The sequence below is a fragment of the Bos indicus genome, chromosome 2 (assembly GCF_029378745.1).
Source record: "Bos indicus isolate NIAB-ARS_2022 breed Sahiwal x Tharparkar chromosome 2, NIAB-ARS_B.indTharparkar_mat_pri_1.0, whole genome shotgun sequence".
Taxonomy (NCBI): Eukaryota; Metazoa; Chordata; class Mammalia; order Artiodactyla; family Bovidae; genus Bos; species Bos indicus.
Genome location: NC_091761.1, coordinates 14,348,604 through 14,361,936, shown reverse-complemented (window position 1 = coordinate 14,361,936; position 13,333 = coordinate 14,348,604). Strand labels below are relative to the sequence as shown.

The following is a 13,333-nucleotide window of genomic DNA, read 5'->3' as shown; positions in this document are numbered from 1 at the left end:
AAGGATAGACAGAATGCTTTCTCCAACATTTCATTGTCTGAATTCAAACTATTCTGTCTCTGTCAAGGGGCCATAATTTTCAAGTCCATCCATTGAAGGCTATAAAAGACTGTTTTATAGCCTTTAGCATAAAAGACTATTATGACTGTTATATGTCTGTCTTTGGCCATGGGAGCAGAGTTACATTAAGTAGACTGGATTGAGAGCAAGTGTCCCTCATCTCAGTTTCTCAACCCTGCTACTGCCATCAGGTGGTTATGTGCATATAGTTAGGTAATTTCCTCTATTGAGATCTTTGTTTTCTTTTCTTAGACTGTGGGGATTAGACCAGAGGTTATAGAATGTGGATCTCAGTCACTGTAGGATCCCTTGAAGCTCTAAAATGCCAAGTATTTTAATGTTTCTATGCTCCCCACATAAAAACAACAAATTCCTATAGTTAGGAAGTCAGTTTTAAAAATATTGCTGTTAAAAAAGTGCACAAAAAAAGACCACACAAAAATCTGCAATGAACATTTACACAAACTCTAAAATTTAGAGGAAACCAAGATATCCTTCAGTAGTTGAATAAGTGAACTCTGGGACATCCACACACTGGAATATTATTCAGTAATAAAAAGAAATGAGCTATCAACTTATGAAAAGACATAGAGGAAACTTAAATGCATATTGTTAAGTAGAAGAAACCAGTTTGAAAAGGCTTTATACTGTATTATTTCAACTATATGACATTTTGGAGAAGACAAAACTGGAGACCTTAACAAGATCAGGGATTGCAGTGGTTAAAGCAGGAAGGAGGGAGACTGGAATGAAAAGATGACGCACAGAGGACTTTTAGGGCAGTGAAACTCTTATGGATGATACTGTAATAGTAGATACTTGGCATTATACATTTGTAAAGCTCATAAAATGGATAACACAAGCAGTAAACTGTAATGTAGGCTATGCATGCATGCTAAGTCGCTTCAGTCGTGTCCGACTCTGTGCGACTCCATGGACAGCAGCCCATCAAGGCTCTTCTGTCCACAGGATTCTCCAGGCAAGAATACTGGAGCGAGTTGCCATTTCCTTCTCCAAATGTAGGCTATAGATTTTAGATAATAATAATGTATCAATATTGGTTCATCAGTTGTAACAACTGTACCACACCTGAGGCAGGATATTAAAAACAGGTGAAACTGTGGGGTTGGGGAAGGAGTACTTGGGAGCTCTGTACTTTCTGTTAAATTTTTATGTAAATCTCAATCTACTCTAGGAGCTAAAAATAAACAACAAAAAATATTTCAGCTTAGTTTTCCCTCAACAAGAAGAGAGATCTACAGTAGTTCCAGAGTGAAATCAGTCTCTTAACTTACATCTCCATCTTAACCATCTCTGACCAGTGGAAAACATGGAAATTCAGGATCCCGTGTATACAAGTAAATCAGATCCTGATGATCCTGGACCAAATTCTGCCTCTCGAGCAATGAGATCTCTTTGCAACCAGAAAGAGCTTAAAGCCCCTTTCTATTAAGGACTGAACGAATTCCCCCAAATTATGTTTATAATCCTAACCCCAGTACCTTAGAATGTGACTGCATTTGAAGCTAAGGCCTTTAAAGACACAACTAATGTTAAAAAAGGTCATAAGGGTGGGGCCCTAATCCAACATGACTGATGTCCTTGTAAGACCAGGAAGAGACTCCAAGGTATGCTCAAGCAAGGAAAAAGGTCACTGAGGACACAGCAAGAAGTCAGCCATCTGGAAGCCTGGGGAGAGGCCTCGGAAGAAATCAAACTTGCTTACACTTTGATTTTGCATGTTCAGTCTTTAGGACTTTGAGAAAATGTCTGTTATTTAAACCACCCAAACTGTAGTATTGTGTGACAGCCTTCACCAACTAATGCACCTCTACTCTGATATTTTGATTCTAATAACTACCATTATTACCACAATTAAAAATCCAATTTTCTAATTGTTTTAACATTGCTTATTAACCTGGAAATAAGATTTGTTTTATTTTTAGATTTTTTTTTTCAAAAATAAATTTTCATTCTTTCAAATACATAATGACACTGAACTGATGCCTTGACATGAAACTGACAAACTGCCATCAAACAAATGATGCAAGATTTGCTCCAGTGAATAAATGTCTGACTTGTGTGACAGTTTAATATAAGTTCTGGGCACAGAAAAACGATCTTATACATTTTTATGTTCTTTAAATTGCTAAATATGCCACAAAAAGATAAAAGATTCTGGATAAATAGGAACTGACCGAAGTGTTTGCAGCTGAAGGCATTTTGCTAAAATCTATTAAATTCATTTTTTTAGACATCTTCATTATTATTTTGAAATCCTCTTAAAGAAAAAGTAATACTCAGAAAAATAAATGTCAAATTTTAACTTAGAAAAGTTAATCCTTTACCTTACCTTGTCTGAATGTGAAAATTGTTTGTAGTCCCTGTATGCTCATAGTCATGAATGGCAGCGGCAAAGACCATTGCTAAAATTTCCAGTTCAGTGAGCCAGTGCTATTAAATTAAGGAAAGATTCCATCACATCAAAAGTAGAGTCAATGTTGTCTTTCTATAGAAAGCTTCATTGCATACAGTATAAATCATTATATAAAATTCTTTTTATGAAGTTTAAATAATTTTCCCTTTTTCATCTCCATTAACTGTACATAGTGGATGCTTCACAAGGTTGATGATTGTTTAATGACTTGTAAGTTAAAAATCTAGACATCATAATTTTCCTTGTTAATTGGAAAAAATGATAATTTTCTATCATTTAAAAGGTGAGCTCTAAATGAATTTTGAATTTACAGCCTTACCAATTTGGGTAAGGCTAATCTTACCCAAACTCTAAATGAAATCATTTAGAGTTTAGTAATTTTTAACATATGACTCATACAATATTAAAATGTCTTTTAGCTCAACTTTTGTAGAAGAATTTACTATGAGAAAAGAGTTGAAAATGTTTACTTTGGTCATTAGAGAAACTGAACTTTAAGTTTTATATTTAGAAATTTAGAAGAGTTTCCAAGAGTTTATCGTTTGCTCTTTATAATACATCTATTTTATGACGATACAGTGAAACTTAATAGCAATGAAAGAGTAAATGTTTTCACATAAAATCCAGAGCACTGCTTTAAATACATTGATATTTTGTTGTTATCAATTAGACGGTTTAACAAATTTTCTCTACTGTTATAAGTTCATTTAGGTAATTCAATAGTTTGTTCACCACTCACATTTTGTGTAACACTTTAACTGCATGGATCAATATGACAATCACATGCGACTATTTAAATTAAAAATAAGTAAAATTAAGTTCCCTTTTTCAGTCACAGTAGTCACATGTCAATTGCTCAATAGTGGCAAATGGCTATCTTACAGAACAGTGCAGACAGAAAACGTCTCATCACCACGGAAATTCTATTGGAGAGCGCTGTAAGTGGGTAGTACTTGACGGCAGGAATGGAAGATCCAAAATGACATGGAACTTGCTCTTAATGGTCTTATTCCATATACATGGAAAAGGCTTTGCACAAAGTAGCAGAAAAATACTATGTAAAGTACATGCATACTTGATGAAAACTCACAGAATAAAGGTATAGATAGGACATCTATTTGGTGGCAGTAGATCTTGGACGAAGGATGGACAAATATTGGTAGTTAAATGCAAGCTTGAGAACAGAGAGATTCTAAATAGAAAGAGTAAATATGGAAGAGTACTGTAGAGGCCTATATGGAAATTGCACTGCTAATAGTACAATTGTGTTGGAGAGTCAAGTGAAGGGAGACTGAAAAGAGAAGGTGGAGTATGGGAAAGAGTCGGTAGATTACCTTGATTAGAGCTGATGAATTAGGACTTTGAATAAAAGTCAAGGAGAAGCCACTCTAAGTCTATGGATCAAACAGTGGAGGTGACACTGTTGAGTTTCATGGCTGCCAAAAGGCACAGTCTTATTCATCTTTGCTTCTTTCATATAACACATCATGGTTATTTGGCACATAGTAGGAACTTAACATTTGTCTGTTGAATTGAATTTCACCAGTTTTAATATTAGGAGGAAGTAATAGGGAATGGTGGAAAGAGACTGCAATCAGAGAATTCTGGTTTTAAACCTGGCAAATAAGTTATTTACTCTCTCAGGCACAGTTTCCATGAAAAGAGAATTAGTGACCATTCCCCTGTGGACTTTAAGTCTTATCATATAGTAAATACAGAATAAATGGCATTTTACTGAACTTATTACCTTAAATGGACTTCCCTTGTGGCTCGGCTGGTAAAGAATCTACCTGCAATGTCGAGACCTGTGTTCAATCCCTGGGGTGGGAAGATCCTCTGGAGAAGGGAAAGGCTACCCATTCCAGTATTCTGGACTAGAGAATTCCATGGACTGTATAGACCATGGGGTCGCAAAGAGTCGGACACAACTGAGTGACTTTCATTTCCTTAAATATACTGTTTAAGGTATTGGATCTGGAAAATAATAGTGAACTAACATATCTTTACTGATTGCAATTCAAAAATAAATGCCTCACAGTTGGATAACTGAAGCAGAAATGATATTCAGAACCAAGGAGAGTTAATATAACTAGCTGCATTGTGTTTATAGGTTCATTTAATTGTGAGTCATTAAAAGGAAATGACGTAAAGACTTATATTACAGGCTGAACTGGGACTGAGCCTCCAATGTCCCCATTGAGACTATGGAATTAAATACCATGAAATGAATAGCAATTTAAGTTAAACCAGATTTTGTAACCCCCAGAAATCCATCGCTTCATTAAAGAAAATTGTTAGAAAAAAAATCACCCATCTTCTTAAATATTTCCTATTGGTTATATTTAAGATTTACAGACTTATCTGTGATTTTTAAAAGCAACATTTTATATCCACTATGATAACAGAGACTATGAAGAAGCAATTGTAAAAAAATTAAATTGGGAAATCAGAGATAAATTTTAATTATAGATTATCTCAAAGCATTTAAAATTGTTATCTTCCTAGCTGTCAAAATTGATTATATATATGCTTCCTGTTTTGGGTCTTATTAATCTCTGCCTCCCATAAACAGTACTTCCTTCATTAAGTCATCTTGTTTATTGTCACACTATCATCTTAACAATTAAATTTAACTAGTTTGGGAAGAGAGAAACATTGAACATTCACATTTAATTGAAAAAATACATCTATTTCATATTAGTGAAAGTAGAGCTGGAGGCTAATTTTTATCTCCTTAGTTGACAATTTATTTTATACTGGTGTCAAATGAGAATTCTAACTCAGAAAATGGTTGCTTAAATTCAAGGATTTTGTAAATGACTCATGAGGACAAGTCACAGAGAATAAACCTGAATCATATCACTCTTCCCAACCAGAACAGTGGTCAGTACATAACCTAAGTTCTTCTTATTCCCAATGGACAGAAATAAAGAGTTAAAATGAAGAGTCATGAGGAGTGTAGGTATTGTGCTTCATCTAACTTGCATTTTGCCTAGAGAAGTGCCCAGGCAGACTTACTTGTAAAGCCCTCAAATTATACCAGAGAAAGGTATTAACCGCCATTAACACCATGTACAGTGTTGATGGAAAGAAAGGAGAAGGAACTAACATTAATTGGACATTTTAGGCAGATGGTTTCATTTAATTTTTATAATCACCCTATTTACCATTCACAAGGTAAGTTTTAAATCTCATTTGGCAGATAACACAGCCAAATCCTAAAGAAGTGAATCAATCTACAGTAGGTCACATAGCTTTCAAATGGCAGGGCAGGAATTCAAACTGAAATATCTCTGATTCCAAAATTTCTGTTCTTTCAACAGATCACAGTGTTCCTTCTGTGGATGACAATAGCCTTCATTATTTAAGGGAGGCAATATGTTAAATACATTCTTCTAAGGTTTCAAAAGCAGAATTTCTAGATAATTTAACTGGATACACTGATGGGTAGAGAAGCTAACAAAGCTTTAAGACTTATGATGTAATTTTCATATCTGAATAATTTTGTGTGTGTGTGTATACAATAGAGAATGTGTGTGTGTGTGTGTGTGTGTGTGTGTGTGTGTGTATAAGGCTGGGAGAATTTTAGGTTAGAAAGTCACATTAACCTGTTAGTTCCTGGTGTATCTAAAAAAGCATAATTAATAACCCCTTACATTACAGGTAGTTTTGAACCTTTTTTCTCTATCCCTTTGAATAGACTGAGTTAGTTTTCTATAACTAACCCAATGTGGAAAGTGAGTATAATAGTATTAATACATAATACATGTAAGTTAATATATAGTATAATAAATATAATATTCGTACTAATTGCTATTATGTTTCAGGAACTAGGTTAGGTTTACACATATGATATCATTACTCCTCACTGTCATACTGCAAGGTGGTCGGCATTATTAAACCACATTTTAGTGACCAGGGAACAGAAGTAGACGGCAAGAAAGCTAGATAGTGGGGAAGTTAGGTTTGAAATCAATATCTGCTTGCCTTGAAAGCCCACACTGTGTCCACTCTTCCAAACACTGTTGGATTGGAAGTCATTTGCAAGAACAGAATTTCCATGGAGTTTTTGGAATAGAGACATAGTGGCATATTTTTGTAGACTGGAGAAAAACTGAGTAGTTTCAAGGTATGAGGGGCTATTTCTGGGTGTAGTCAGAGGACTGCAAGTTCCAAAGGAATAGTTTTCAAGTACTTCTCTTAGACTCAGTATCAGAGAGAACACAATGCCAGGAGCCCTCAAATACAAGTGTTCTCTTGCCAAGGCTCTCAGATGGTTTCATATTCAAAGAGTCATTTGGAAGCAGGTTGGCAGTACATGGTGATCTTTAGCAAATAGCTCAAGCTACCACACGCCCCTGTCACCTTGCACAGAGCAACAAGTGATACAAGGAGAGAGACGGAGACAGAGGGTCAACTGTCTTATCAGCTCTGCACTGCCTACTCCAGGCCTGAGAGTGTCCCAATATGATGCCAACAAACTGAAGGACAATGGCTCCATCGCAATCCCGTTCAGGCAACGGTCCTGTGAACATTTCGCAGCTAACAGGCTGCACTGGCCACCTGATAGTGTTAGGCTGCTACTGGAGTGCTCTGTAAACGCCATGCTGATAAGACCGTTCTGAAACAGCAGGGCATTGCCTAAAACATTAATGTAAGTGAACCTGTCTTCTCCATATCAAATCTTTGGATCTTCAGCTAAATGCATATTTCTATAAGGCTTTTTTTGTTTGTTTGTTTCAAAGAACCAATACATTCATATGTGTGAAAATTAATACTCAACTTCTACCCCCTTTTTTTTAATCTAAAAAGCTTATTAAAATAGCTTGCAAAAAACTGTCGAGCTGGTAGTATAACCTAGTTTTGACAAAATAGTCAGTACACTGAAAATTCATTTTGCTTTTCCTCTCATCATCAATCATAAAATTTCACATTAGTTTAAATGTATTTTCCTGATCCTAGACAACACTGACAGTCTCCAACTCAACTATTTTTGTAATGGCCAAGCTAAGGGATAAGAATTGAGTCCACCAACACTTTTCTTGTTAAAGGATGGATTTAGAAATAAGTTTCTAAACCAAACCTACTATAGTATAGTGAAGTTATATTTATCGGTTAGTATCTCAAAAAGTGACTATGTCATCTTTACTAACAATTTAAACTTTCTAGGAGTCATGCCAGGCTGGGCCAGATTTCCCGTCTCCCAGAGAAGTTGGAATAGCTTGTTAGATTCTGGAACAAGCCTTCCTTGCAAGTCTGAGGGTAAACTCACATTGTGGGTTTGAATTTCTCTATTTGCCCGCTAATATAGCATCCCTCATCTGTTTAATGTCATCTTTAGCACAGAGATTGCAAAGCTGAACTAGGAGACTTTTATTTGGTTGCCTTTACACTTGCAGTACTTAAGCAAACAACATCCTGGTTATCTACCACCCTGAAATGGCATATATCTTCTCCTCATACTTCATAATTAAAGCAGATAGTTTTATACCAAAGCAGGCAGAGCTTTTCCATTCTATTTTGTTCTGAGGAAACGTAATTAGTTCAGTTTCCATTTCAGACTAACACTTAAATATTTCATTTAACTTTTCAATGCCACAGAATTCAGAAAACAGGAAATGATAAACATGTAAAATGAAAACCACCTCACTATCAGATTCAAGACCAAGGCCTTAGAAAGGAAAAAGCAAGCAGATCTAACCAGGAAGATGTTACAGCATTTATTCCCCATGTAACAGCATGTGCAGGAGTCAGGAGGCACTCTGGTTTTCACACTAATTGCCATGCATATAAAACCCAGGGAAAACAGAGTCCAAGGAACAGCTGCAACAAGGAAGTCTGATTAAACCAGCTTTATAAGAATCTGTGTGCATGTGTGTATGCATATGGGGCTTCCCTGGTGGCTCAGAGGTTAAAGCATCTGCCTCCAATGCGGGAGACCCGGGTTCAATCCCTGGGTCGGGAAGAAATGCACATATGCTGGGAAGAGAAACAGATATAAGGAAAGTCATACATACTACTTTTTAAAATGGTACAATATTTTAAAGCTATATCTTTGAATGTTTGTTTCTACTTATTATTGCTAACTTCTGCTTCCTCCCTTTAAGTGTCAAATGAATTATGAGTAAACTTCAACCAAGGACCAGGTCCAACCATGACTACATTTGATTTGGCTCCTTGGGCACATTTATGCCTTAACTGAGTGATATCTATATTTACAACTTAAAGAGAGAATACAAAGGTACGATTACATATAATTCAGCCTTCTAGAAGGTTACAAGAGAATCTTGCTACTGCATCAGTAAAGGTTTTTGGTTTTTGCCTCCCCCCAAGCAGGCCTTAACTCCAAAGCAGTTATATTACTCGCTGATCCTGTCAATATAATGCGAATTTCTATTGAATTGGCAGTGATATTCCAAAAGATTTCTTCATTAAAAGCCCAGCTGAGCTCTCAGCTACTAGCCATCGTCAACTGCCAGCCATATGACTGAACCACTGTGGATCCCTGCCCAGTGATGTCTTCAGATATCTGTGTCCATAGTTGCTAGCTGGTCACAATCACATGAGAGACCCCAAGTGAGAACCTTCTGTTTGGGACCTTCTAAGCAACAACCCTTGAGAAATATGATAAATTATTGTTATAAGCCATTGAGGTTTAGAGTAGTTTGTTTTGAAGAAACAGATAATTGAAACACCAGGCAGGAGTGGAATCTGAGCCCAAAGCATTGATGGATCTGCAATATTTAGGAGGCAAAAAAAAAGATGGAGAAGTAAAATAGATCATTTCTTTAGTCGTTGTGTGAGACACTTTTCGACAAATCATAGCAAAGGGATCTTATGTAGTAAATAAAACACTAGATTCTTGGGGGGAAATGTATATAACACACAGGTATACAATAAACTTGGAGAATCGTGTACCTGTTATAAGTTTTCAAGATCTTCAGGGCTCCATATTGTGTCTGTAAGGGCTTTGTGTGGCACTAGGTAAGGAATACAGTCTCGGGCAGAATGATGAAATATGGAGGAGTCCTAGTCATGTAGCTCTGAATGCCAATGACCCACACCAATAAAAAGGACGTGATGTCTGAAATCTAAACAGGTAGGCAATGTATATTATGGGGTTTGCTAGACCATTCTACTTATTCTACTTACATGGGTTTTATGATACTGCTTCACGTAGGTCAACACATGAGAATTCAAAAATGTACTTAGATTTTGGGGATCTCAACAATGACTCATACCTTGGGATGAACCCCTCCCAGTTTGGAACCTTCAGAAGGAAGGACTGCCCTTCCCTTTTTAATCTCTTGGAAGTCATCCTATGCTCTGAGACATAATAGGAATTCCAGGCTGTCTCAGACTTCCCATCATCTACTCATTGTTGTCCCAGGATTTGCACTGCTGAACCATTTATCCAGTCATCAACTGATCCATTCAGATGCAAAGAGGAAGAAGAAGAATTTGGAAAAATCCACATGAATAATTTACAAAAATATCTATTAGGATTTGATTGTAATTAGTGATACAAGCGTATAAAAGAGAAAAAGCTAGTGAGGTCAGCCTGGTTAATGAAATGAGGGAAGAGCACTACAACTAACTTTTATTCCAAAGGCTTTTTTTCTAGGTCACTTTTCTGGAGGTTGATTCCTATGGGGAAAGTGAGTGAGTGAGTGTTAGTCGCTCAGTCATGTCTGATCCTTTGCAACAGCATAGACAGTAGGTAGCCTGCCAGGATCCTCTGTCCATGGAATTCTCCAGGCAAGAACATTGGGGTGGGTTGTGATTCCCTTTTCCAGGGGATCTTCCCAACCCACAGATTGAATCCTGGTCTCCTGTATTGCAGGTGGATTCTTTACCATCTATCTGAGCCACAGGAATTTACAAATGAAAATGCCATATGGTCCAAATTTTGAAAAAATTTCAGTATATTTTCACTTGCTTCTGGAAATCTTTTTTCACCGAATTAAAATATTTAAAAAAATATATATATTATAGATAACTTACTGACCCTCAAAAATCCAGAAGATACTTACAATACTTTTATGAGTATTAAAGAAACAATGAGAAGGGAATGGGATTAGAAGTTGCAAACTAACAAACTTCAGTCACAAAGACTTTCTTACCATGATACCTGTATGAAGCATTATGTAATGCACAGTTTGAGTGACATCAGCTGCATGAATCAAATTGTGGTATGGATTTTTGTACTTGCTGTAACCAACTTCTAGAGCTTCTGCAAAGGCAATTAGGCAAGAAACAGGAATCTGCAGAAAGTAATAATTATGATTATATTTTGACCAAAAGGGTGGCACTGAGTTAACATGAACACAAAGATGTTTGGGATGGGACACACTAGTGAGTCAGAGGTGGGCAGTAGTTTCTTAAAGTTAAATGCGGATTGTTCCAAGAAAACAGTTCATTAATCTGTCAGTTTTCAATGCTGATGAGAATTATCACCCCCAAATGTTTAATTTAGATGGATGAAATAACAGTCTTAACCATATAGCAGTCTTAAATTTTTATATCTTCTAGAGTCAAATAAGAAGGCTAGTTTGTAAAGGTGTAAAATTTTCCAATTACAACTGGTAAAATCTAGTTTTTCTATCAGTAATTCAAGGAGGTTAAAATAAATGACCTCCAAGTAACTTCTAACTCTAAAAATATCATGACTCCATAGACACACACTGAGAAATCTGAATCAAATTTGTTGCTGAGATAGCTCTAAGTGAAGTTAATTAGAAGCCCTTTCATTTTAAGAAAAGCTGCCAGAAATAGTTCATTTTGTATTTTAGGAAACTCATATTTCTTTAAGACACAGATTCCAATGTTTACGTGAGTGTTCCATGAATAATTCAAGGTGACATTCGTATCGTGTTGCAATGACGCTATCATGGCTTTATTATACCACAGTGGAAATAAAGAAATGTCAATGATTTGTGGAGAACAGCCATATCATGTGGTGAACTCATCCCCACAGTTCTGTGATCTGCCAACCCAGAAACATTTTTAGATGAATTGATTAATGAATCAACGTTTTGCATTTTCACTCTCACACAGATAACTCATTCTAAGAGCATTTTACTTTTGTTCCATGTTTCTGACCTTGAAACGGTTGATAAGATCATATCTGGTGAATAGTTCATAAATCATAAACTTCAGACTGTGTTCTCCACTTGCTTCATTCAAGGCAAATACATCAAAAGACCATTTATCAACATCCTGTAGGAAAAAAAGTAAATATTTTAGATGGCAACATCACATGGCTTTGTTTCTTTCTATGAAAAATTCTTAGAAAGATCAAGAATTATACATCCAGCAGGTCAGATTTTAATTCAGCACATCAGACTTTACTTTCACCAGCATCTGATATGACAGGGACACAGTGTCTATGGATCCACAACAGTGAAGTCAATAATACTTAAGTTCTTCCCCTTAATCCCAAGGTTATCCAATTTGATATACTGAACTGTAACTCCCTTATCCTTAGTCTTTCTCCAAATGAAAGCCATAAATCATTTTCCCAAAGTGGGCCTAATTTTATGGTAGAATTACAGGTTATGTGGGTGATTTAACAGAGGGATAGAGGGAAGATAACCCCAATTTATCTTCCCCACCCACACACCTACAATACTGCTTGAACGTCCACCTTTTAAGAGCTACTAATTTGGTTTAGACCTTTGATATTTTGAATCTTCATTTTTTTCAAGATGCAGATACTTCCTTGGTGGCTCAATGGTAAAGAATTTGCCTGGCAATGCAGGAGACACAGGTTCAATCCCTGGTCTGAGAAGATCCCCCATGCTGCAGACCAACTACCGAGCCTGTGCTCTAGAGGCCGGAAGCGGCAACTACGGGGCCCACGTGCCACAACTCCCGAAGCCCGCGTGCTCTGGAGTCTGTGCTCTGCAGCGACAGAAGCCACTGCAACGAGAAGCCTGTGCACCACAACGGGAGGATAGACCCGGTTCTCCACAGCTAGAGAAACACCTGCTCAGCAAGGAGTAACCAGCACAGCCAAAATAAGTAAATAAATATATATTTTTTAAATATGCAGGTGCGCTAGAGAGATAGAGTACTGTTTCTAGGTAGAGTAACCTTATTCTGCACTCTAACCTTGGCTGATTCATCTTTACTTTTTCACCAGGGACAGATGGTGAGATAAAGGAAGTGGGCCTCTTCACTGGGGAGGAGAACAGTGTTTTTGGCATTACAGGCAATTCCCCAGGAAAGTGATCAGGCCTGTAGTGAAACAGATACCCTATGAAAGTGCCCCCTAATTGTGGGAAAGAGGGCAATGAGCAGGTATATCAAACCACTCCAGCCACCTAACGATATTCATTCAGGTAATTCCAGGTCAAAAACTTGCAGAGAAGTCCACGAATGGATTTGCAGCAAGTGTTATCAATACATTAAAGATGTATTAAGATAAAGTTTGAGTTTGCAATCATAAATAAATCACTGAAACTTAGAAATCTACAGAAATACAGCAGAATCAGTACTAATGATTATCAGAAATTATTAGCAAAGAAGGTCTAGTGTTTGCACACACAGAATGGGTTTAGTATTGAATAGTAAGTAAGTAGATAACCTTAAAGCTGTATATTAATTTCAAATTTAAACAGGCCCTGTATTAGAACTTTTCATTTAGTGTATTTCACAGAGACAACAATACATAATGTAATAAGCTGAATTACAGCTGATAAGCAGTATTCAAGCCATCTTTTAAAACTCTTTCTTTTGACGAACAGTAACAATAACTCCAAATGTAGTTTTAATCATTTGGGAACACCAAGGAAATACTTTTTTGGCTTGCTTGTGTACCTTTGTTAAATTCTT

General features: G+C 36.6%; 1 protein-coding gene across 4 annotated transcripts in view; it reads right to left on the bottom strand.

Moving 5' to 3' along the window:
- The window catches only part of PDE1A (phosphodiesterase 1A), a 395,971-nt gene that overhangs the window by 74,076 nt on the left and 308,562 nt on the right, over nucleotides 1-13,333 (bottom strand). For all 4 annotated transcript variants that reach the window (XM_070802671.1, XM_019969756.2, XM_070802679.1 and 1 more), the window contains 3 exons: nucleotides 11,600-11,716; nucleotides 10,621-10,761; nucleotides 2,414-2,514 (listed from right to left, as the gene is read on the bottom strand). In XM_070802671.1, coding sequence (XP_070658772.1) covers nucleotides 2,414-2,514; nucleotides 10,621-10,761; nucleotides 11,600-11,716 — 359 coding nt within the window. The remainder of the gene's footprint in view (nucleotides 1-2,413; nucleotides 2,515-10,620; nucleotides 10,762-11,599; nucleotides 11,717-13,333) is intronic.